Source organism: Narcine bancroftii, chromosome 4 (genome assembly GCF_036971445.1).
Source record: "Narcine bancroftii isolate sNarBan1 chromosome 4, sNarBan1.hap1, whole genome shotgun sequence".
Lineage (NCBI taxonomy): Eukaryota > Metazoa > Chordata > Chondrichthyes > Torpediniformes > Narcinidae > Narcine > Narcine bancroftii.
This window is the reverse complement of record NC_091472.1, coordinates 89,239,113-89,265,339: the sequence shown is the minus strand read 5'-3', so window position 1 is coordinate 89,265,339 and position 26,227 is coordinate 89,239,113. Positions and strand designations below refer to the sequence as shown.

Sequence of the window (26,227 nt, the reverse complement as noted above, 5' to 3'; positions counted from 1 at the left end):
CTTGCTGATTGTCCTGCTAAAAATTCAAGTAGCATGTGGCTCAGATGGAATGAAGGAATTTAATTTAGCATTAATAAAACCTAACTTTAAACGATTGTTTAGTCAGGTGGATCTTTCAATCATGGAAAAAGTTTTCCTTCAGATGGATCATAAATTATTAGGCATAAATGCAACTCCAAATGATTTATCTGACCTCAATATTTTGGTGTTAGTTCAAGGAATAAAAGCTGGTTTTGAACACTGTCTCCTCTCAGCACACCTTCCCCCATGTTCAGTGTCAACTAATTATATTGCTGCAGTGGTAGCTATGCTGCCAACCAGAAGGAAAGGCTATAAGTGTAGGAATAAGGGCAATGAGAAGCTTTGGCAATGGCAAAGATATAAATGCAGGAAATATACAGATCAATGTTGATGTTTCACGTGGAAGATTTTGAAGTTATCCTTCCTGTAATTCCATAAGCTCTCATTTTGTTTAGCATCCTTGTGTGTGGTACCTTGCCAAAGGCCTTTTGAAAGTCCAAATACACAACATCCACTGCATGTCTGACTGACTTGTGATCTCTTCAAAAAAATGCAGGCATAAGATTTCTTTCAAGGAAACCATTCTGACTTAGGCCTATCTTCAAATGCACTTCCAGGTATTCCTTGACAAACACTTCCTAATTGCTGACATCAGGCATAATTTCCTTTCTGCTGCCTCACTGCCTTCTTTTCACAGCAGAGTGACATTTGTGATCCACCAGAACCATGCCAGAATCCATTGATACCTAGATCATTATAATGCCTCCACAATCTCCATATGGGTCCACGCTGTTGTATTTTCAGTTTGGAATGGTTTTTGGCAGGGAATCTGGAAAGATGTTTCTGATAAGATCATTGAAGGAAGAAAGAAACCAGAATTTTTAAGAATGAAGGGCAACCAAGCATGATTGAAATCAAAGCTACTTATAGCTCAAAAGTGGACTTGCACAAGATCCCAGTCATTGGAGCAAATACTTAGAATGTACTGAAAAATAAAGGTCCCTGCATCACAGTATCAACAAATAATAGCATTTTTGCCTTATCCCTTTTGAAGGCCTATTTTAGCCTAGTACTGAGTTCAGATCTTTATGATCAGCATTTCCAACCTTTGTATCTCATGTTTTTAATACTGTATTTCTGTTTGTACCTTCAGGACTGCCGTTGCTTATGGTTTCCTGCCATGCGAATGGTCACCTGGGATGAAGGTCATTGGCCTTTGTGCAGTTGCCACATTCAGCCATTTTGTGTAAGGGTTGTATCCTGCTAGTGGGCCACTGCACAACACCCCCCACCACAAGAACTGGCAGTTCAAGTGTTGTTCGCCACTTTCGGTAGCCTACCTCTGTGACCCAATGGTTCAATAGTGAGGAGGTTGTGACCTGGGTGGTGGGAGTCTTTGAGGATAGAGGTGCTTTTTTAAGACACTGTCTCATGTAGATGTCCTCAGTAGAGTGAAGGCTAGTGCCTATGATGTTGCTGGAGTTTATTCTTGTCCTGAGAGTTAGCACCTCCATTACCAGGCAGTGATGCAACCAGCCAGAATGCTCTCCACAGTACATTGTCTCCTTAGACACCTTACAAAGTATATCCACTAGCAAGCCTTCTTTGTGATTGCAGCACAGATCCTCGGAGATGCTGTCACCCAGTAGTTCTTGATCCTCTGTTACTGAGCCTTCGATGAGTCGTGTTCCTCTAACTCCCTCCTGATGTCCAGAATCTTCTTGGTTTTGTTGACGTTGAGTGCAATGTTGTTTAAACCATTCAACGAGCTGATCCATCTCCCTCCTGTCCACTTCCTCAGTGCTGTTTGTGATTCTGCCAACAACTGTGGTGTCAATCGGCAAACGTGTAGATGGCGTTGGAATTGTGCCTGGCCACAGTCACAGATGTATAATGAGTAGAGCAGTGGGCTAAGCACGCATTCTTGAGGTATGTCTTGATAATCAATGAGGAGATGTTTCCAATTTGTACTGACTGTGGCCTTCTAATGAGAAAGTCAAGGATCCAATTGGAGTGGGGTGCAGAGGTCTTGACCAGCACTGAGGTAATAATGGTATTGAAGGCCAAATTATAACCTTATATGAATTGCTGTTTTCAAGGAGATCCAAATTGCAGTGAGCCCAGATCTTTGCTTTGGTATGTGTTAATTCTGGCCAAGTCCAGCCTCTCAAAGCATTTCATCACAGTCAAAGTTGGTCCTACTGGGTGATAGTTGTTGAGATAGTGATTTTGAATACAAAGTCAGATTGGGTAATTATTGAATACTAGAATAATAAATCATGAAGAAAAAAATCAAACATAGGAACCTAGAGCTGAGATCAGTAATCAGATCAGTCACTATCTACTATTACTTTATGATCTATTCTGGCTCTTAATTTCTATGTAGCCTAAAAAAAAATCAAAAATTGAAACCACTGGCAGTAAATTTATACAACAGGTCAGACATTCTTCTAATTGGTCAGAATTTGAGTGATTCAGTGACCAAAATTAAAAGGAAATTAATATCAAAGTTTAATAGTTAAATGGTGTCCACATATAGCTTGACAGATGCAGATTCGAGTTTAACGTTACAATTTTCATTTGATACCAGCAAAACAAAATCCTAGCAATTCCTTGTGTATCAAAGAAACTAAAAGATACTAGTTTACAAAAATCAGAAAAATAAGATCCAAAAAACAGAAGGGTGATGCATCTAGAAAGTCTTGAGCGGCATTTCCTCATCAGAATTGAAACCATTGGTCACCCAGGTTCTCCAACCTTTTCATTTTCTTCAAATAAGATCAGCAACTAAAATGAAAAAAAAAGAACATTAACATATTCAAAATGCATGGAACTTAATTCTTCCCACATCAACTTTCACTGTATTAAACAACTTGTTGTTTTGATATGTTGACTTGAAGGATTTACTTGCAATACAGGTCACCCAGTTACCTTCCCTGGACTAAGATCAAAGAAATTCTCATCTCATTCATACTGCAGTTTCTACAAATAAGTGATCTTTTGAATCATTAGATTCTGAGCAAGGCTGACATGGTAAATATGGAGAGCAGAGAAGAATAATGGGTCCCTCATTGAAGACAGAATATATTCAAAGGAGCTGATTTTCACATTATAAAGTGGGCCAGGGTTTATAGGCAAGAGGATTGAAGCCAAATCAAGAGTTAAACCACTAACTTCAGTCAAGTCCTAGCATTTTCTGGCTGGTGTATATCAAGAAGTGGGAGATTTAGTTCAAACTAATGGTTCCTGGGAGGAGTCACGTGATGGAGTAGTGGCTGGTCAGGGAACTCCAGCCCTCTCCGAAAAAGTCTAAAAAAAATACACAAAACACAAAGGTACAAGAATAAAAATTAAAACAAAGTAAAGGTGGGAAGAAAATAGCAGCGAAGAGAGAAAAGTCGAATGCAATGGGAAGAAGAGAAGAAGAAAGAACGTCGGAAGAAGAAGGTGAAGGCCTTACCTGTCCGAGGAGGCCCGCCGCGGAGAGAGAAGCCCGCTCCCTAAGGTCGGTGGAAGCCCCGAGCTCGGGACTACAAAAATGGCTCGCAGAGCCGAGTAAAAGTGCACAACCGCGCATGACAAAAAAAAAACACTGACGGGTCGATCTCCATAGCTGAGAATGTCAGCTACAACACAACAACAGGAAGAGAACATAGAAAACAAGGAAACAACAGATGACCAACCCAGAGGAAGAAGAAGAACACAGAGAAATGGAAGAAGGGAAGGGCAAGACAATGGATATTTTTTTTAAGAATATAGAATTAGTAAAACAATGGCAATTACAAGAATTTAATGAAATAAAAAGAAGAATTAAAAGTGCAGAAGAAAAAATGAATAAAATAGAGATGGTCATGTCAGATATAGGAAAAAGAGTGGACAATGTGGAAGAACGAGAAACAATCGTAGAAATGGAAGTAGAGGACTTAAAAGAGAAATTAGAAGAATCTAATAAAAAAGTTAAAGAGGCACAAGAGCTGTTAGCTCAGAAGATAGATATAATGGAAAACTATAATAGAAGTAATAATATAAAGATAGTGGGCCTTAAGGAAGATGAAGAAGGCAAGAATATGAGAGAATTTATAAAAAATTGGATCCCCAAGGACCTAGGAAGACCAGAATTTCAGGAAGAAATGGAAATAGAAAGGGCACATAGAACATTAGCCCCGAAACCACAGCCGCAGCAAAAGCCAAGATCCATTTTAGTAAAATTCTTAAGATATACAACAAGAGAAAATATATTGGAGAAAGCAATGAAGAAAATAAAAGACAAAAAGCCACTGGAATACAAAGGTCAAAAAAAATTTTTCTATCCAGACATAAGTTTTGAACTCCTGAAGAAGAGAAAGGAGTTTAATACAGCAAAAATGATCCTATGGAAAAAAGGATATAAATTTATGCTAAAGTACCCAACGGTACTTAAAATAGTTATTTGAGAGCAGCACAACAGACTATTCTCGGATCCGGAGGAAGCACGAAAATTTGCAGAACAACTACAAAACAGGCAGCGAGATGAAGACATGTAACGAGAGTAAAAATGACCACGAACTATATGTATGTGTGTATATGGGTATATATATATATATAGATAGATATATCTACCTATATGTAGATAATATATATCTATAGATAGATAGATATATATATATAGATAGATATATATATCTATATCTATAGATGTGTATGTATATATGTGTGTACAAGAGTGTATCTGTATTTAGAGGAAAATATATAGAGTATAGATAAGAATTAATAAGGGAATGAAAGGGAACAGAGGAAGTAAGGAGGGAATTAAAAGAGTGACCTTTGTTATATATGAAAATTGAAATCTTTTGCGGGGGGTGCTGGGTGGGGCGGAGTTACGGTCACTGCAAAATCAGTTGACGCTTGCGAGTGAATTCGCAAATCCAAATGGAGAGGGGAGATGTGGTTGCCCGACAAGGGATAAAGGGCAACTCAGGAGGGGGAGGGGAGAATAGGGTTAAAGAAATTTTAGATAGGAGAATAAGGGGAATGTTTGATGTTTTAGAAATGTTGTCTTATAAAGTGTTCAAAACAAGAAAGCAGAAATGGATAAGAAGGAAAGGTGATGATGAGGAAACGGAAAGGGAAGATAAACAAAGTATGAAATGGCTACGTTGAACTATATGACTTTAAATATTAACGGAATACATAACCAAATCAAAAGGAAGAAACTGCTAAATTTACTGAAAAAAGAAAAAATTGATATAGCATTCGTGCAAGAAACACATTTAACTGAAATGGAGCACAAGAAATTAAAGAGAGATTGGGTAGGACATGTAACAGCAGCGTCATATAATTCAAAAGCTAGAGGAGTAGCTATATTAATCAGTAAAAATGTACCAATTAAAATAGAAGAGGAAATAATAGTTCCAGCAGGGAGATATGCAATGATAAAATGTCAGAAATATTCGGAGTTTTGGAATTTACTCAATGTATATTCACGTAACGAAGAAGATCAAAAATTTATGCAAGATTTTTTTTGAAGATAGCAGACATGCAAGGGAACATATTAATAGGATGGGACTTCAACCTTAATTTGGATTCAAAAATGGATAAAACTGGGAAAAAAATTAACAGAAAGAACAAAGTAACCAAATTTATAATTAAATCGATGCAAAAAATGCAACTTTTGGGATATATGAAGGAAACAACACCCAAAGGAAAAGGAATATTCATATTATTCGGGTAGACATAAAACATACTCAAGAATAGACTTATTCCTGTTATCAGCTCGTATGCAAGACAGAGTAAGAAAAACAGAATATAAAGCTAGAATATTATCGGACCATTCACCTTTGATATTCACAATAGAGTTAGAGGACATCCCTCCAAGAATGTATAGATGGAGATTAAACTCCATGCTACTTAAAAGGCAGGAATTTAGAGAATTAATTGAAAGACAAATTAAAATGTATTTGAAATAAATATGGAATCAGTGAAAGATAAGTTTATATTATGGGATGCAATGAAAGCATTCATCAGAGGGCAAATAATAAGTTATGTAACCAAGATGAAGAAGGACTACAATCAGGAAACAGAGCAGTTGGAAGGGGAAATAGCAAATATAGAAAAAGAATTAGCAATGAAGGAAGACACAACTAAAAGAAGAGAATAGGCAGATAAAAAAATAAAATATGAAACACTACAAACATATAAGGTGGAGAAGAACATAATGAAGACAAAACAGAAATATTTTGAACTAGGAGAAAAAACGCACAAAATTCTAGCACGGCAGCTTAAGACAGAACAAACTAAGAGAATGGTATTGGCATTAAGGAAAAAAGACAAGCAAATCACATATAATCCAACGGAGATTAATGAAAACCAGAGAATTCTACAAACAACTATATCAAACTGAAAACGAAGGGAAAGAAGATAAAATAGATGAATTTTTAACTAAAATTGAACTACCAAAATTACAAATAGAGGAACAAAATAAATTAACATAACCATTTGAAATAGTAGAAATACAAGAGATAATAAAAAAACTACCAAATAATAAAACACCAGGAGAGGATGGATTCCCAATAGAATTCTATAAAACATTTCAAGATTTATTATTCCTCCCCTCCTGGAAGTAATCAACCAGATTGATAAAACACAAAGCTTACCAGATTCATGCAAAACAGCAATAATTACAGTAATACCAAAGACGGGGAAAGATCCACTCGCACCAGCGTCATATAGACCGATATCTTTACTTAACACAGATTATAAGATAATAGCTAAACTATTAGCAAACAGATTAGCCGACTATGTACCAAAAATAGTAAATCTAGACCAAACTGGATTTATTAAAAAAAGACGAACAACAGACAATATTTGTAAATTTATTAACTTAATTCATGCAGTAGAAGGGAGTAAAGCGCCAACAGTAGCAGTTGCTTTAGACGCAGAGAAGGCCTTTGACAGAGTAGAATGGAATTATTTATTCAAAGTATTACAAAAATTCAGTTTACCAGAGAAGTATATTAATTGGATTAAAGCATTATATAAGGGGCCATTGGCAAAAGTGACAGTAAATGGATATATATCAAAGCAATTTAACTTCAGCAGGTCAACACAGCAGGGATGCCCACTATCACCCTTATTGTTCGCCAGCTGCGCTGGATGGGTCACGTCTCCAGAATGGAGGACCATCGCCTTCCCAAGATCGTGTTATATGGCGAGCTCTCCACTGGCCACCGTGACAGAGGTGCACCAAAGAAAAGGTACAAGGACTGCCTAAAGAAATCTCTTGGTGCCTGCCACATTGACCACCGCCAGTGGGCTGATAACGCCTCAAACCGTGCATCTTGGCGCCTCACAGTTTGGCGGGCAGCAACCTCCTTTGAAGAAGACCGCAGAGCCCACCTCACTGACAAAAGGCAAAGGAGGAAAAACCCAACACCCAACCCCAACCAACCAATTTTCCCCTGCAACCGCTGCAATCGTGTCTGCCTGTCCCGCATCGGACTTGTCAGCCACAAACGAGCCTGCAGCTGACGTGGACTTTTTACCCCCTCCATAAATCTTCGTCCGCGAAGCCAAGCCAAAGAGAGAAAAAAAGAGCTATAGAACCACTAGCAGAATTGATAAGAACAGAAAATAAAATAAAAGGGATAAAAATAAAAGACAGGGAATATAAAATCAGTTTATTTGCAGATGACGTTATAGTATACTTAACAGAAACAGAATTATCAATAAAAGAATTGCATAAGAAATTGAAGGAATATGGAGAAGTGTCGGGTTACAAGATTAACGCAAATAAAAGTGAAGCAATGCCAATGAATAATGCGGATTGCTCAAAATTTAAGAAAGAATCACCATTCAGATGGCAAATGCAAGCAATGAGATACCTCGGTATACAAATAAATAAAAACCTCGGCCATCTATATAAACTCAATTATTATCCACTAATGAAAAAATTACAGGACGACTTAGAGCATTGGAAAGATTTACCACTAACAATAATAGGAAGGATAAATTGTATTAAAATGAACATTTTCCCAAGGATACAATACCTATTTCAGGCATTGCCAATACACTTGACAGAGAAATTCTTCAAGGAGTTAAAGAAAATAATAAGGAAATTTTTATGGAAGGGGGGGAAACCGAGGGTAGCACTAGATAAATTAACAGAATGGTATAAACAAGGAGGCTTACAAATGCCAAACTTTAAAAATTATTATAGAGCCGCACAATTAAGATACCTATCAGATTTTTATCAAACAAGGGAAAAGCCAGATTGGACTAGATTAGAACTAGATAAAATAGGGGAGAAGATACCTGAACATATTATATAAATGGGATGAAAAATTGGTACAACGTAGGAATTCTCCAATATTACATCATCTGCTCAATATTTGGAAGAAGGTTCATGTAGAAAGGAATAAAACAAATTACCAATTACCAAAACTAATACTGACGCAAAATCAGTTAATCCCTTTTATAATAGATAACCTTTCCTTTAGAGAATGGGAGAAAAAAGGAATCAAAAGAATAGAAAATTGTTTTTTCAGGAAATAAATTACTATCCTTTGAACAAATGAAGGATAAATATAACTTGAAGGACAAATTGGGAAGCAGTCTGAGGTTACCAGAGGGAAGTAATTTTGAATATGTGATTATAGATACAATGATAATCAAAAAATTTATAACAAATATGTATATTAAACTGCAAGAAAAGGAGAATGAGGAAACAAATGGTAAAACTAAACAAAAATGGGAATAAGATTTAAACAAAGATAAAGAAGGAAACATGGGAGAAGTTATGCTCTGGAACTATGAGAAATACAATAAACACGAGGTTACGTATGATACAATATAACTGGATACACAGGCTATACATTACACCTCAAAAGTTAAATAAATGGGACCCAACAGTATCTGACAGATGTTTTCATTGTAAAAAAGAAATGGGAACAACAATTCATGCAATCTGGGCATGTGAGAAAATGAAAAAATTTTGGGAAGATCTAAACCAGGTATTAAATAAAATTACAGAAAACAATATACCAAAAAACCCAGAGATCTTTCTCCTAAGTAACATAAAAAACAAAGAATTTGGACTTGATTTGGATGGTGCACAAAAAAGATTTGTTATGATAGCTCTAGCCGTAGCAAAAAAATGTATTATGTCAGCCTAGAAATTAGAAGATAACTTGAGAATACAACAATGGTATATAGAAATGAATAAATGTATTCCATTAGAAAAAATAACATAATTTAAGAAATAATATTGAAATATTTGAACAAATATGGGAGCCATACATGAAACACAATAGAGACAACCTACCGGGGACATCTATCACCTAAAATAATGGAAGGAGAAGGAAATGAAAAGAAGAATTTCTTGTTTATTTTTATTGAGTGACAACATTGTTTGACTGGTTTAATGTATCTTAGATTCTGTACTTTAAATGAATGGGAGGGGAGGTAGGGAGGGTGGGATGGGAAGAGGGAGGGGGGGAGAAAACGACACAGTATATATTTGAAAAGGAAAATATATGTATCTTGGTCAATGTGGTTTATGGTGTGAAAAATAAAAAATTTAAAAAAAAACCAATGGTTTCTGATCTATTATTGATATCAATCAAAATTTTAGGGAAGGAATTTCCAAATGTCAAAGAATTACTAAAACTCGTTGCCAACTCGTTAAATAAATTTGATTCCACATTGTCCCAGTCTTATCCAGCCAGGTAGGGAATTGTAACAAGAACTCACCATTCATTGGCATTTCATCAATCTGTGTGGAGTAGTACTGTTCAATGTCTCGCAGTATACGAATGTCATCATTCTTAACAAAGTTGATGGCTACACCTTTCCGCCCATATCGACCTGACCGGCCAATCCTGTCAAACAATAGATGGGAACGTCAACATCCCATACGGGGAGGGAGAGAAGTAGTCAGTTGCCACTCCCTGTGCTCATTAAATTCAACAACTGAAGAGATTCAAAGAAGATTGTTTCAAGGATCTGCTTAGTTGTACAGTAATGTTAATGAATCCTCCATTAGCTTCTCATTCTTCCTCAAACTTGAGATTTTATCTTTAACCAAATTGATTTTGATGGTAGTTTAAAACCATTTATTTCTTCAATTGATGACAAACTATAATGCTGGCCATTTGAAATGTGAAGCCAATCAGGAAAGTGATCATCAAATAGTGACTGGATAGTTTGAATTTCACTACCAGCAATGTGGCAGGAGAATGAAGGACATACACTAGCTCAAGATTGAAAGAGAGCCAAGACCAAGAACACAACTTGTGTGGTCTAATAAACCAGTGAAGTACAAAATAACAGCTAGTACCACTAAAGCACACAAAGATTACCTGTGGATGTACAACTCTCTGTTATTGGGCAAGTCATAGTTTATGATCAATGACACCTGAGGGACATCTAATCCTCTGGCCCAAACATCTGTAGAAATGAGCACCCGGCTGTAAAACAAAAACACAAGTGATAGTTACATTCACTGTCATCAGAGAGAGTTGGTAGAACTCAGCTTTCTAACATAATGCACCTTGCGCCAGAGCGGAATTCCTTCATGATGGACTCCCTCTCCTTCTGTGGCATGTCACCATGCATAGACGACACAGTGAAGTTGGCCTCTCTCATTTTCTCAGTGAGCCAATCCACCTGCAATAAAATATTGGCAACAGTTTGGTGTTAATTTCCTTTTTGAGGACATGAGCAATATTGAACCCCAATGGACACATTTAGTTAAAACCAGCATTTGAAATCTCTAAAAGTTGTAAAAGTGACAGGTAATGGCCACAGGAACTCCAGAAACTTGCTCAAAAAATTGAAGATACCACAACCCAACTGGAACAACTATGCTACATATTTTTTCATGATTACTTTTAAATTTCCTTTCACAACGTACATTTTAAGTTCTTATTTATAATATGTCTTTAAGGAGACCATAGTGTTAAGTGACATTCCTATTAGATTATCACAGGGAACATACAAACTCTACCAACAGCACTCAAGGTCATGATCAAAACAGGCCTGCAAGACATAGTCCTCCTGTGCCACAGCATGTCCTTGATAACATGCAACAATATTCCATTTCACATGTAGATGCTTTTTACAAAATAAGTGAATGGAATTAGAGCAAACAATTAGGCCCTTCAGCCCTCAATGTTGTACCGACCCATATATTCTTTAAATACTTAACCCTCCCTATTCTGTATCCTATTTTTCTTCCATCATGTGCCCATTTCTTAAATGCCCTTAATGTTTCAGCCTCCACCACCATCCCCAGCAAGGCATTCCAGGCACCCACAACTCTGCGTAAAAAAATTACACTGATGTCTTACCTAAACTTACCTCCACTTTGTACTCATGTCCTCTGGCGTTTGCTATTCCTGCCCTGGGAAACAGACTCTAGCAGTCCAACCTATCTATGTCTCTCAATCTTGTAGGCCTCTATTAAAGTCTCCTCTCATCCTTCTATGCTTCAAAGAAAAAAAGTCCCAGCTCTGCTAACCTTGCCTCATCCTGGTAAATCTCTGTACCCTCTCCATAGCTTCCACATCCTTCCTGTAATGAGGTGACCAGAACTGAACACAATATTCTAAAGTGTGGTCTCACCAGAGATTTGTAGAGTTGCAACATGATTTCCCTTGAACTCAATCCCCCTATTAAGGAAGCCCAGCATCCCATAGGCCTTCTTAACTATCCTATTAACCTGTGTGGCAACCTTGAAGGATGCAGGGATTTGAACCCCAAGGTCCCTCTGTTCATCCACACTCTTAAGTAACTGATCATTAACCCTGTATTCAGCTTCTGGTTTGCATTCCAAAATGCACCACTTCACACTTATCCAGATTGAACTCCAACTGCCACTTTTCCGCCCAACTCTGACAATCTTCATTCACAACTCCACAAACTTTCTGACCCATCCTTCCACCTCTTCATACAGATCATTTATAAAAATCACAAAGAGCAGGAGTCCCAGAACAGATCCTTGTGGTACTCTACTAGTCACCAAACTCCAGGAAAAATACTTTCCTTCCACTACTACACTTTGCTTTCTACCTGTAAGCCAATTTAAAAAAAAATCCAAACAGCCATGGACCCCATGTCTCAAGACTTAATGAATGAGTCTCTCATGGGGGACTGTGTCAAATGCCTAAAATCCACATCTACTGCCTTACTCTCATCAATTTCTTTTGTTACCTTCTCAAAAAGCTCAATTAGGCTCATGAGGCATGAATTTCCCTTCACAAAGCTATGCTGACTATCCTTGAGTAGACGGTACTTGTCCAAATGCTCATAGATCCTATCCTTAAGAATCCTCTCCATCAGTTTGCACACCACTGACGTAAAACTCACCAGTCTATAATTCCCAGGATTCTCCTTATTACTTTTTATTTTAAAAAAGGGAACTACATTTGACATTCTCCAATCCTTCAGTACCTCCCGTGGCCAAAGAGGACTCAAAGATCATAGCTAATTCCCCAGCTATCTCTTTCCTCACTTCCCACAGCAACCTGAAGTACATCACATCCAGCCCCAGGGACTTACCAATCTTGATGTTTTTAAGAAGTTCCAACACTTCCTCTTCCTTAATATCAACAATGTCCAGCACACAAACCTGTTCTATTTTGACCTCACCCTGATCAAGGTCCTTTTCTCGTGAATTTATTTAGGACCACCTCCAGGTACATGTTGCCTCCTTTATCCTTTAGAGACCCCACCTTCATTCTCATCATCCTTCTGTTCTTCACATATGCATAGAACACCTTGGGGTTTCTCCTGAATCGTAAATACCAAGGCCTTCTCATGCTCCCTTTGAGCTCTCCCAAGTCCTTTCTTAAGCTCTTTCCTGGCTACTATATACTTGTCACAAGCCTTTCCTGCTTCCTATATCTAATATATGCTTCCTTTTGCCTCTTGACTAGCTGCCTCACCCATTTTCCTACCTTACCTTCCTCCACATTAGTTCTGTGCTTTCTCCCTTGAACATGTTTCCAATTTATTCTTGCCAGTTCCTGCCTCATCCCATCATAATTAGACCTTTGTCTGCTTTTATCCTTTTCTATGGCTATGCTAAAGCTCAGGTAGTTGTGGTAACTCTCACCAAAAAATAAAAATGGTCCCCCACTAGAGGTCCGCCACCTGACCAGGTTCATTGCCCAGGATGAGATCCAGTATGGCCTCTCCTCTCATCGGTTGGTCCACATACTGTGTCAGGAATCCTTCTTAGACATACCTGACAAATTCTATCCCATCTCTCCTTGCAGTAAGGAGAGGCCTGTCAATATTAGGGAAGTTCAAATTGCCCATAACTACAACCCTGTATTTCCTGCACCATTCTAAAATCTGCCTGGTAATTTGTTCCTCAGTGTCCCGAGAGCTATTTGAGGGCCAAAATAGTACTCCCTGCCTATTTAACTTCCACCCACACCAACTCAGTGGACACTCCCTCTATAGCTTCCTCCCTTTCTATAACTGTGATACTATCCCTGACCAATAATGCTTCTCCCCTCCTTTCTTCCCATCCTATTTCTTTTAAAACACCCAATACCTACATCAGCCAATTCTGTCCTTCCTCCAGCCAAGTCTCTGTAATGGCCACAACATCGTAGTTCCACATACTGATCCATGCTCTAAGTTCATCCCCTTTATTCCTAATACTCTTAGCATTGAAATGGACACATTTCAAACCTTCTAACTGACCTCATTTATGTTTTGTCCCCTGCATGTCCTTCCTCACAAACTCAGAACACGTAGCATTATGCTTTTGACTGTTTGCCTTATTCTCTGCACTCACACTCTGGTTCCCACACCTCTGCCAAACTAGTTTAAACCATCCCCAACAGGTCTAGCAAGCCTGCCTGCCAGGATATTGGTCCCTTTCCAGTTCAGGTGCAGCTCGTCCTTTTTGTACTGGTCAGACCTTCCCCAGAAGAGATCCTAATAATTCACAAATCTGAACCCCTGCACCAATTCTTCATCCACTCATTTATCTACCACAACTTCCTGTTCCTATCCTCTCTGACACATGGCATAGGCAGCAATCCTGAGATTACCACCCTTGAGGTCCTGCTTTTAACTTCTTTCCAAACTCCTTATATTCCCTCTTCAGGACCTAATCAGTCCTCCCATCCATGTCAATGGTCCCCACATGGACCACGACATCTGGCTGCTCACCCACCTTTCAGAATGCTGTGTACTCAGTCAGAGATATCCCTGACCCTGGCACCTGGGAGGCAACGTACCACCCTGTAGCCTTGATCTCATTCACAGAACCTTCTATCCACTTGTCAAACTAACAAGTCCACAATTACCATAGCTCTCCTCTTCTCCCCCGAGGGGGCCAGCTCTGTGCCAAAGAGACCATTACAACTTGTCCCTGGTAGATTATTCCCTCCCTCTCTCACCCCCCCTCCCCCCAACAGTATACTTATTGTTAAAGGGAACAGCCACAGGAGTGTTCTGGACAGTCTGGTTATTCCCCTTCCTCTCCTAACAGTCACCTGCCTCCTGACTTTTTTTTTGGGGGGGGGTGGTGACTGTCTCCCTGAATCTCCTTTCTATCACTGCCTCTGCCTCCCAAATGATCCTGAGTTCATCCAGCTCCAGTTCTAACCAGGGGTTGCAGCTGGATGTACCTCTTGCAGGTGTAGCCCCAGATTTCCTGCAAACAGATCATTCCACTGCCCTGCCTGTTTCCATTCACTCTTCCTAATTTAAATACAAACATCTTATCTAGCCTTACCTCTCTGGAATCAATTGTGTCCTTGTCCTCAGCTTGCTGACTATACTGGGCCACACACACTGGCCATTCTCCTTTTATTTGTCACTACCCCTTATCATTATTACTCCTCCCACTAATCACTGTTCTGTTTAACCCTTAACTTGCCCTCCGCTCCTTTTTAAAATCTACTCCCCTCCAGCTGCTTCCCAACACTCATAGCTCTCCCGAGTCCCTCACTCCTCCTCTTTCACTGACAGTTCTGAAATGACATGTAAAACCTTACTGTGCAAATTTGGATGGAGAAGGAATGTTTCTGTACCTTCCGTTTGGTGTTGCAGAAGATAACAGCTTGGGTAATGGTCAGTGTGTCGTACAGATCACACAATGTGTCAAACTTCCACTCCTCCCTTTCAACTGCCACAAAGAACTGTTTGATTCCTTCCAAGGTCAACTCATCACTGTAAGGCACAACACAATCACATTAAACAACCAGCACTGCAGAAGTGCCCTTTAAGCCACTACTGGAATCAGGACCTACAGATTGGTCTGTGTGTGTGTCCCCCCCCCCCCGTACAACTTTTAAGTATTCAAGTTAGAATCCTAAAAATTGGGGCAAGGCCAATTTCAACATGATTTGGCAGGAGTTAGCAAAAGTTGACTAGACTGGACACAAATGTTATAGAGTAAAGGGATGACTGCCAAATGGGAGGCTGTTAAGAGTGATAAGGAAGACCTAGGAAGGTGGTGTTCCTAATAAGATAAAAGGGAGAAATAACAAGGTATAAAAACTCCAGTTAATGAGAGATAGAGGCACAGATGAGAAAGAAGGCATATATCAGACACAGGCAGACAAATACAAGGGAAATACTTGATGAGCAAAAGGAATATAGAAGCATAATAGAGGGAAGCAAGGAGGACAAAGGGTTTTGAAATGGCTTTGACAAACAGTGTGGGAGGATCAAAAAAAAATTAGAAGCATATTAAGAACAAAAGATTGAGACAAAAATCACCTTGAGGATGAGGATGTGTAGAGCCAGAAAGATGGGGAAGATCTTAAATGAATATTTTGTGAATTCTGTGGAAAACAAAGATAGCTTTCGGCATGTCTCCATCAGTAGTGAAGAGGTGCTGCCAGTCTTAGATCAAGTTGGACAAGTCTCCAGGTTCACACAAGATGCACCCAGAACATTGTGAAAAGCAGGAAGGAAAATGTTGGAGCCTTGACAGATATTTTTAGCTCATTTCTGAGGATAGAAGTTCCAGAGGATAGCAAATGAGGTGCATGCCATAATTTAAGAAGTGTTGTATGGATAATCTGGGTAATTACAGGCCTGTTAGTTTGACATTGGTGCTAGGGAAGCTGCTGGAGAGGATTCTGAAAGTTAGAATCAATCAACATTTAGATGGCCAGTGGAACAGCCAATGTGGATTTGTGTGTGGGAAATTGTGACCTATGAACTTGATAGAATTTTTGAAGGAGTGACAAAGAAGGTAGATGAGGGCAAGGCTGTTGATGTAATTTACATGGATTTGAGAAAAGCACATGAGAATGTCCCACATGATCGGAGAGAGTATAAATAATGTGAGCGCAAGAGAAGCCAATGTTGGCGATTCTCTGATTATAACCAAAGGAACCAACAGAACTTGATGGGTGTGGAATATGGAACTTCACAGCTCAAGCTTTGTGCTGAAATCAGACAAGCATCCACGCAAAGGGATGCAGAAAGAAGCATACCGTTTGACCAGGATTCGGATTGGGTCTGTCATGAATTTGTTGGTCATTTCCAGGATTTCATGAGGCAGAGTAGCACTGATGAGAATCACTTGCGTGGCTGGAGGCAAATATCTGTACACGTCATAGATCTGCTCCTTAAAACCTGTAGTTGGGAAATGAAGGCACATGATATCTTCAAGCACATGGAACAGTTGCTGCCCACAAGCCAGGGATGTCTTAAGGCAGTCTTCGACAGAACAATACATCATAATCAAATTTCAGTTCTAACAGCTATCTCAACAGCCTTTTATAAATCTGTTTAAAACAAACAGTTTTAGATTTTTTACTTGGGAAGTAACTACTCACAGCGTACAGAAAATCACATCAATTAAGAATGTACTATTTCTCTTTAATTTTAACAGTTGCTTAATATACACACACAAGATTATGCTATATACACACAGCATTTGGCTCAATCAGTCAAAAGGTGCACATCATCTTCCGGCTTCCTCCTCAGCACAATTTGTTCCTTTCTCCCACTTTCACTTATCCAGCTTACTTAAAATGTATCTGCCATATGCAATTAGCTTCAGCTGCAACTCTGGTCAAAGTTCCACATTCTCAGCACCCTCTGATGGAAGAAGGGGTTTCTTTAAAGTTCCCAGCTGGATTTCTTGGTAAATCTCTGTCAATGGCCTCGGTTTATGCTATCTCTCATAAAAATACTCCCATAGGCATTCTATCAAAATATTCTATAATTTAAAATTCTCCTTCTGGTCTCACTCCATTGGCATTCACCATTTTTGAATGAGACAAGTATGGTCTGAAGTGCTACCAAATAAACTTACTTGTAGCAAATTTTTAGACAAAATAGGTCAAAGGTAGGGCAGCTGAGAAATTGCAAGAGAAAGGCACTGTCATTCACTGACCTCATAGCTGAACTGCACCTCAACTTCATTTATGCACCTCAAACATTTACACCAGATTAATGCAATGGATATGAATTTAACCTGGCCTCAGAATTTAAAGATCAGGAACCTTTGTTCAGCATTTCGTCCGCTTCATCGAGAACCAACATTTTGATGGCACGTGTCCTCAAACTTCGTCTTCGAATCATATCTGTTAAATAAAACCCACGGTTAAGGTCATTCTTCTATGAGCTCAATAGCCTATGAAGTTATGGTTAGCAATGCAATTAAAGTTTTCAGTAAAAACCATAAAGACTGACGATTGACTAAAAGTGTTCATCTCACTGGTAATATTTGATAACGAAAAGTACTGGGCAAATTTATTAGCTTGTGATTGTCAAAACAGACTACTTGGCAAGAAAGTGAATAGAATAATCCCTTCATTTTCACAGGAGATACGTTTCAGAGCCAGCCATGAGTACTATTCTCTCAATATGGCACGTTATCTCCCATATATATTTGTTTTGACCAAATATTGAATAAACACTTCTATGCTTAGATAGACATGGTTAGCTTTAGGGCTACTTGCTACATAAACAGGATAGTTCTGGTTTTAATAGTGCACCTTCTGATTTCAAAATGGATCATAGCTTGCAACAATACATTTAATGGAAGGCTGATTCTTGCTTTTATTAATGGTCTGGAAGGCAAAGAGTAATAGAGGTCAAAATTTTCTGTGAATACTTCGGTAATGGGCTGTCTGAATCAGTAGACATGAGGGAGATTGAAAACTTGGCTGAATGGTGTACTAAGAGCTCCTCTCACTCAATGTCACCAAAACCAAGGAGCTGACTGTAGACTTTAAGGGAAAACCAGAGGTTTTCACTGGAAAACCAGTGATCATTGAGGGATCAAAGATGGAGAGGGTGAGCAAATTTAACTTCCCAGGAGTCACCATCTCAGAGGACCTTTCCTGGATCCAACATACTAATATTATTGTCAAGAAAGCATGCCAGCACCTCTACTTCCTCAGAGATTTGGTATGTCATCAAATGCCTTGGCAAACTTTTACAATAATGAAAAGTGTTCTGACTGGCTGCTCCATGGCCTGGTATGGGGGCAACAATACCTTGGAGTGAAAAGCCCTGCAAAACGTAGTGGATAAGCCAAATACATCACAGGAAAAACACTCCACCATTGAGAAAATTTACATGGAACACTGCCATTGGAGAGCAGCACCAATTATCAAGGATCCACACCACCCAGGACATGCTCCGTTCTCGCTGCTACCATCAGGAAGAGCTACAGCTGCCACAAGACTCCACCAAGTTCAAGAACATTTTCTACCCCTTCACCATCAGATGCCTAAACAACAGTCAGAGACTCATTTAAGGACTCTTACTTTGCAGTTTTACTGAATATTTATTTTTTATGCATTCGCAGTTTGTTTACATTTCTTTTTTGTGTACAAACCTTTTTCTTGAGTACAGTTAACTCAAACGATGTTTCGAAATTCTGCTTGGCCCACTGGACTAAGAATATCAGGGTTACATGTGATGTCATGTATGATAATTAAATATGAACTTCAAGTTGAATTGAAAAATAACTTAATTTACTGATATTACATTGACCTGTAATAATTCTGTAATTTCTATAAGCTGTTTGACTGAACTCACAAAAGTATGAATGTTAAAGGTTTACAGCAGTGGTTTTGAAACTTTCTTTCCTCTCAAATACCACCTTAAGTAATCTCTGTACCATCAGTGCTCTGTGATTAGTAAGGGATTGCTTAAGGTGGAATTTGAGTATGAAAAAAAGGTTGAGAACGACTGCTCAAGACCTAATAGTTACTGAAATATTTTGCTTGAGAAAAATAGTCATTGGCCCATTTCCTTTGGAGATATGAAACCCTGCACATGACGAGTCAATGAGGTACAATTAAAACAGTGGCTTTCAAACTTTTTCTTTCCACTTATATACCATCTTAAGTAATCCCCTTACTAATCACAGAGCATTTCTGGCATTAAGTAAAAATACATAACCGACGTTTCGGGCTTGAGCCCTTCATCAAAGTATGAGAAAATGCCAGCAAGCTTCTGAACAAAGGGGGGGAAGAGGGGAGTTGGCAAAGGCAGGAGAAAGGAGGGAAGGGCCAGCAGCAATGAGGGAGGAGGGATAACTGGGTGGATGGAGGAAATGGAAAAACAGGAAGAGGGGAAAGAAAAGGCAAGCAGGTTTAGTGGAAGGCAGTAACAGTTGTGATCAGTCTCCGAAATGCTCATCCACCACCCAATCTGTCACCTGACCAGATCTGTTACCCAGTATTAGATCCAGTATGGTCTCTCCTCCACTTGGCTTCTGTGCAAAGAATTCTTGGATACACCTTATCTATTCTGCCCCAGCTAAATCTTTTGCACTAAGAAGGTGCCAGTCAATATTAGAGAAGTTGAAGTCACTCATGACAACTACCCTGAAATTTTTGTACCTTTCCAAAATCTGCCTACTTAACTTCTCCTTAATGCCCTGATAGCTTTTAGGGGTCTACAGAACACCCCCAAAAGAGTGATTGCTCCTTTCCCATTTCTAACTTGCAATATTATCCCTGATTAATGTTGCCATTTTCTCTTCTCCACCCTCCTCCCCACCCACTTTACATCTCTCCCAATTCCTCTTGAAACCCTGAAACATGAATCAGTCAATCCTGCCCTTGCATTGGCCAAGTTTCTGAAATGGCCACATCATAATTCCTCATGCTAATCCATGCTCTGAATTCATCATCCTTATTCTTAATACTTCTCCATTCAATTGACTGCATTGATGCTCTATCCACTGCCTTTCCTTTCTCAGTCAAACTGCACCTTGCATCTTATTTCCAGCCAATGCTCCAGCGTCTGACCTAACACTGATTCCCATCCCCCTGCCAAGCTAGTTTAATCCAAGCATTTTTCATGGCTGTCATTCCGCCCTCAGGTGTCTTCCTTTTTTAATAACAGCAAGTGCAAAATAATTCAGTTACAAATCTTTTGGGCCAGATACTATACTATAGCATTTCATGAGTCACTTTACACTTGATGTATGAAGCTTTCATAAAAATGTCATCCATTTGTCACAAACTACTGTATTAAACGACATTGATAAGTTCCAACTGAAGTATTATGTCCAGAGAAAAGCCGTTTTGTCTGGATGTATGTGTAGTTAGATGATAATAAAATTGAACTTGAAGCCCAATGAACACAAGTTTCCAGTTAATTTGCAATGGTGCAGATGTAAACTTGAAAAAGCAGAACAGTAAACTTGTATGAAGAGAATTGGAAATTAAATCAAAATGCTACAATTGATTGCTTACCAAACACACGCCCTGGAGTACCAGCAACTACATGCTGTCCGTAGTCCAACTTCCGAATATCTTCTCCAACATTGGTCCCTCCAATACAAGCATGGCATTGTACATTCATATAGTCACCGAGAGCAAGGAGTACCTGACCAATAGACACAAGACACTCATGCTCCAAAATAAAATGGTATCAAGCAACAGTGTATTTTTTTTTAATTCTGCTTATTAAGAGATTGAGGTGATTCACAAGATCATGGTTTTCATTTGATTCCTCGAAGTTTTGCAATAATTAAAGTTCACCATACAACAGGTGGTGAACTATTGAAGGGAAGAGCAATTTTGATATTTTCAGATTTTGATAGATGAAATAAATCTGAAGATATGAACAGATGTTGGTATATAGGCTCATTATTTGTAAGATATCCAATTAAGAAATTACTCCTCTGCCTTTCTCTTTTTTCAACTAAACCCAAAACCCTAATTCTCCAATATTTTACCCATTAATTTAATCCACCTTTTCCCCAAACTTCTCTTCATCCCACTCGCAGCCCAAATTACTATCTAGCCATGAGATCTTAGATATATTACACAATTCCATCAAACCACTATCATAGATTATGAACAGCTTTACAAAGTGATTCTGGTTCAAACACCACCCAAATTCTGCTAATTTACAATCCAAAGATTCCAAACAATTCACCAAACACTATTTCTCTTTCATGAATTCATGTGGACTCCAACTAATCCTATTATTTTCCAAATGCCTTTTAGGCACTTTCTTAATGATAGGTTCCAGTATTTTCTTTTTCATGTCAGACTAACTGGTTATTCCCTTTTCTCTCTCTTAAACAGTGGCATTTCATGTATTGCCTCCAATCTACTGGAATGTACTCCAATTAATGGAACATTTGAGAAGCAGTGCACCCAACATCTGAATGACCATACCTGCAAAACTTTACCAAGCAGGTTATCAGATTCTCAGGATTTATTGATTTTCAGTCCTATTAATTTTCTAATACCTTGGTAATGCCAAGTTTTTCAACTATTTATTCTCTATCTTAGTTCTCATCTTTTCCTCCAATCTAGCATTACTTCTATTTTTCCATGATAGTCATAGCTGGACCACTTTTCCTGATCATCTAAGTTTGCCTTAAGTTTGTAAAACTACATTTTAACTTTTAAATATTTGCCATTGCTCATGTAAACAGCTTTCAATGTGGTATCAAAACTACCAAAGCCAGCTGTTGCCTAATTGCTTTGTAGTTTATTTAAGTCTGATGCACAAACAGTTTCAATTGAACAAAATCACTTTTAGGGCAGCACAGTTAGGGTAGTAGTTAGTGCAATGCCTTTACAATGCTAGCGATCGGGACCAGTCCTGGGTTCAAATCCCACCCTGTCTGTAGGGAGTTTGTATGTTCTCCCTGTCTGCATGAGTTTCCTCCCACCCTTCAAAAAACATACTGAGGGTGTAGGTTAATGGGGTGTAAATTTGGCGTCATGGACTCGTGGGCCAAAGTGGCCTATTACCGTGCTGTATGTCTAAATTTTAATTTTAATTTTTTTATGGGAAAACCATCATATTATGGGCACCATTCCTTTAAAGCTCTTACCTGCCAGAATATCAATAAACTTTCTCATTATACAGAGTAAATCCTAAAACCACCAGCTGTCATCTGTTCATTTACATACAGATCTGAAAAAAGCCTCTTAACCAGAACAGTTGTTTTCCCCCAACACAAACTTTGGAACAAATTTTATATTCCACTTTGGCCCTGGCAGAAGCCAATGCCTAATGACATTGAAGAAGTCACTAGAGGCATGAAAATGACTAACTTTGAAGAATGAAATAGAAGTTTATCTAGTTTTGTTAAAGCTGACTTGGAGAAATTTTAATTCTTACCTTCTGTATCTGCCCTGCAAGCTCCCTTGTTGGTGCCAATATGAGAGCCTGGGTCTCGCGAACCTAAGTTGAAAAGTAGTTTAAAAAGGAAGTTACTGACATTCCATCGTCAAATAAACATTAATCCAAAAGTTTTAGTTAAACAAATGTTATCAAATCATGTCCTTTCAGCATGGCTTTATTTTTCAATGTCTGTAGCACTGAAATATCTGATTAATAAGTTAATTCCATCTGTTAATGATCATCACCTGAATGTCAAGGCATTGCAATACTGATACACAGAAAGTTGCTGTCTTTCCTGTTCCAGATTGGGATCTATGGAGGAAGATGTGAAAGCATTAAATATAGGCAGATCAATTTCAACAATGTGCAATTACAGAAATTAAGAGATGTACTTACTGAGCAATAACATCTCTTCCTTTTATTATTTGCTTAATAGCTCTTTGTTGAATAGCTGAAGGCTTCTCAAAGCCTGCAGATTAAAAAAATGCAATATAATCACACTACTCAAATCCCAAAAATAGAACATTATCTGTGAATCAGAGAGAGCAATATTGGAAATTTTTCATCACAAATAAAAGTACTTCTGACAGCACAAAGGGGGAAATAAAAACTTCATAATACCACTATATACAGGTACATAGATAAGTTTAGAGAGATATGAGTCAAACACAGACAAATGGGACCAGCTTCAGTAGAAGCCTTGGTTGACATGGAGATGAGAATTTTTTTTCTCTAAATTATGCCTGGCTGCCTAATCACTCAGTTAAAAAATTTTGGTGACATGAACTCACTGCTGGATCCCAGGCATCACAACAGAGGGAGATGCTGCATCACAAACGTATATTTGATTGTGGCCTCCAGTGCTGTGCGTTAAGTTTGAAAATTCTCCCCCCCCCCCCCCACCCCCAGTGTGCAAGTTCAACTCAAACACCCCCTCAGACTGGTAGATTACATGAATACTGTATATGCAAATAGATCATAGAACATTACAGCACAGGTCTTTGGCCCTTGAGGTTGTGACGACTTGGGGTATATTTCTGCAAAAAAAAAGCACTAAACCCTTCCTCATAACCCTTTATTTTTCTTTCATCGATGTGACGGTCTACGAGTCTTTTAAGTGCTCCTAACATTTCAGCCTCCTCTAGCAGGCCCCGGCAAAGCAATCCAGGCACTCACTTGTGTATATAAAAAAAAATTACCCTTTACGGGCAGTGGGAAAATTATAGCTGTACTGATCTAATGCAAGACAGGATAGGTTATAGGAAATAAGAGGGGAAAACAGGAACGGTCTAAAATCTGGCATGGGTGTAATGGGCCAAATTGCCTCCAAGGATGTGACAAATATGAGAATTCAATTTAAATGTGGGAAATGCATTATCCATCTAATCATTTTTTTTAAGCAAGCATAAGGGCTGTTCGGCCCAAAATGACAAGTTGCTTGATTTCCTCTCAAGCTTTCTTACATGTACTGGGTGGCCAAGACTGGCAATTTGAAAGTGCAGCCCAGAGTGACATCCACTTTAATTTTCTCTGGGAACACTCTATACTTATGCACACCTTTCCTCCCCAAATGAGATTGCCAATATATTGCTAACTCAAATATCTAGCCAAATACAAATCCATCAAAATTAGAGAACATTACCATACTCTATCATTCTTCCTTCTCTCTAACATGCAGCAAAATCCACATCATACTTGATAATTTAGTGTCATTCGTTAAAATTTAGTTCAAGAAAACAGGGCTCAAAAGCAGCAGAGATAAAATTGTAATAATTCTACTAATAACACAATCCATAGTTCCCTTCAAGACACCCAAAAAAGCAGCAAATGCCCCAACTTCAACTTTTTTTTAAAAAGAAAAATGGCTAATTATGATTTATTTCTCCTTGGAGACATTCATGCTCAAGTGGTTCAGCAATTAGATGTTGAACAAAGCAATTGTAAAGAACAGACTGTTCTACAGGCAACCCCAATTTAAGAAATGGTTATGATCTGGAAAGTGTGGCATTAAATTTATAAACTGAAAAAGCATTTTCATTAATTCCCATGAAAACTTACATTTCTAAGCTCAAGAATCAGCAAAACAAAAAGAAACTATTATTTCAAGTGCTTGAATAATGAATAAGCCAAGGATTGGAGCTTTATTATGAAATCCCTTGTTGCAATTGTATCAGGGCTGCTCTTATTAATTAATGATGATGCCTCAAAAATTAACACTTAAAATTATTTGGAGTAAAGGCAGAGAAATGGACTTGTTAGCATTGATTGCATAGGAGACAAAGAATTACTATTTCTTCCACCGTAAACTTCTACAGTACTTCAATACATAACAAAAGACCAGTTAACAGTTGCACAGGTTGAAGCAACACTCTGCTTAACTTACAATGACAATTTGGAGAGTGACAGAGAGTTATCAAAGTTGCCAGTAGAAACTCTACAAGCACTCATCCCAGGGCGATGTGTCAGATCCAACTTGTGAATCATGGATTATAATTCACATATAAATGTGATTAATCACATCAACACTCACATCACCAGTAATGTCTGAAGAGATGCCTCATTACATTTTACAGTACCCAGGAACATCCCAGAATCACGTGGTTTTTTTAAGTCACTGTTGTCTGAATTGCTTATCCTTTCTTAAGAGAAAGATGGATCGATAATCACAAGGGGTGGCATACCACCACAGGGCCACAGCAAATCCAGATTCCAGTGGCTGCTGCCAATTTGTTTTCTATGGCACATGTAGGGTTTGTTAAATATTCAAGATGGATTATTATGCTAAAGACAACACACGACAAAACAATTTGACACATGGCGGCTTTCTTCAATCGCTTATGCAAATCACATCTAACATGACAAATAACTACTTCCTAGTAAAAAAAACCATTGAAGGACAAACACATAGTGCAAATAGCTGACACCACAACCCATCCCTGCAATATCGCACTCAATCCATTAACAAGTGTCCAGCACATTGTACAAATCAGTGTGCAATTCCAAAAATGATGCACATTAAAAACAAAGAGGTCAATGATTGATCAGCGTAAACATTACTCCCTTCTGTATTTATGTCCCACACATCAGGAGGATGTGGAAGGAGGGGAAAGAACTCAGGTAATGACCCCGTCATCTCACTCCTCTCCCTGTGGCTACAACCATAACGCGCTGGTTGGAGTGATACAGCACATTGACAGCAGGGGGTTGGTACATGGCATGAGGGGAACTGTAGTGCTGCGGGAATAGTTGCTGAGGAGGGTAGGCATTCTCAAATCAAGTAATCATGTTCTGGAAAATGGAGGACTGTCTGTCCATTGCAGCACTGAATTCACGCAGTGCAGATGACAACCCAGACATTGCCTGTGCCTATTTGGCAACTTCCACCCTGCATGCTGCATCCACCTCCTCCCTCAGATCGGCAAGCATTGCTCTCTCCTGATTTAGCTGCATCTCAGCACACAGGCAATGCCTCTCTCCAACCTCCTTGTCCAGCAACCTCATCACGTTCTCCAACTCCTTTGAGAGAAGCTGAGCCTTCAACAACCTCTGATGCTTGCGTCTCAGCTGGGGTACTGTGGGACATATCAGGAAAAGGGGATCAATAGTGGAAGGGTGCTTTTCGACAGATGAAACC

At 38.8% G+C, this 26,227-nt stretch overlaps 1 protein-coding gene across 1 annotated transcript in view; it reads right to left on the bottom strand.

Annotated features, from left to right (window-relative positions):
- Positions 1-2,508: 2,508 nt before the first annotated feature.
- eif4a3 (eukaryotic translation initiation factor 4A3) overlaps positions 2,509-26,227 on the bottom strand; it is a 30,286-nt gene continuing 6,567 nt past the window's right edge. Inside the window, exons 2-12 of the mRNA XM_069931905.1 lie at positions 22,990-23,062; positions 22,839-22,905; positions 22,591-22,653; positions 20,700-20,832; positions 17,484-17,564; positions 16,467-16,608; positions 15,051-15,189; positions 10,547-10,662; positions 10,356-10,463; positions 9,748-9,875; positions 2,509-2,808 (exon numbers count right to left, since the gene is read on the bottom strand). Coding sequence (XP_069788006.1) covers positions 2,792-2,808; positions 9,748-9,875; positions 10,356-10,463; positions 10,547-10,662; positions 15,051-15,189; positions 16,467-16,608; positions 17,484-17,564; positions 20,700-20,832; positions 22,591-22,653; positions 22,839-22,905; positions 22,990-23,062 — 1,067 coding nt within the window. The 3' untranslated portion in view covers positions 2,509-2,791. The remainder of the gene's footprint in view (positions 2,809-9,747; positions 9,876-10,355; positions 10,464-10,546; positions 10,663-15,050; positions 15,190-16,466; positions 16,609-17,483; positions 17,565-20,699; positions 20,833-22,590; positions 22,654-22,838; positions 22,906-22,989; positions 23,063-26,227) is intronic.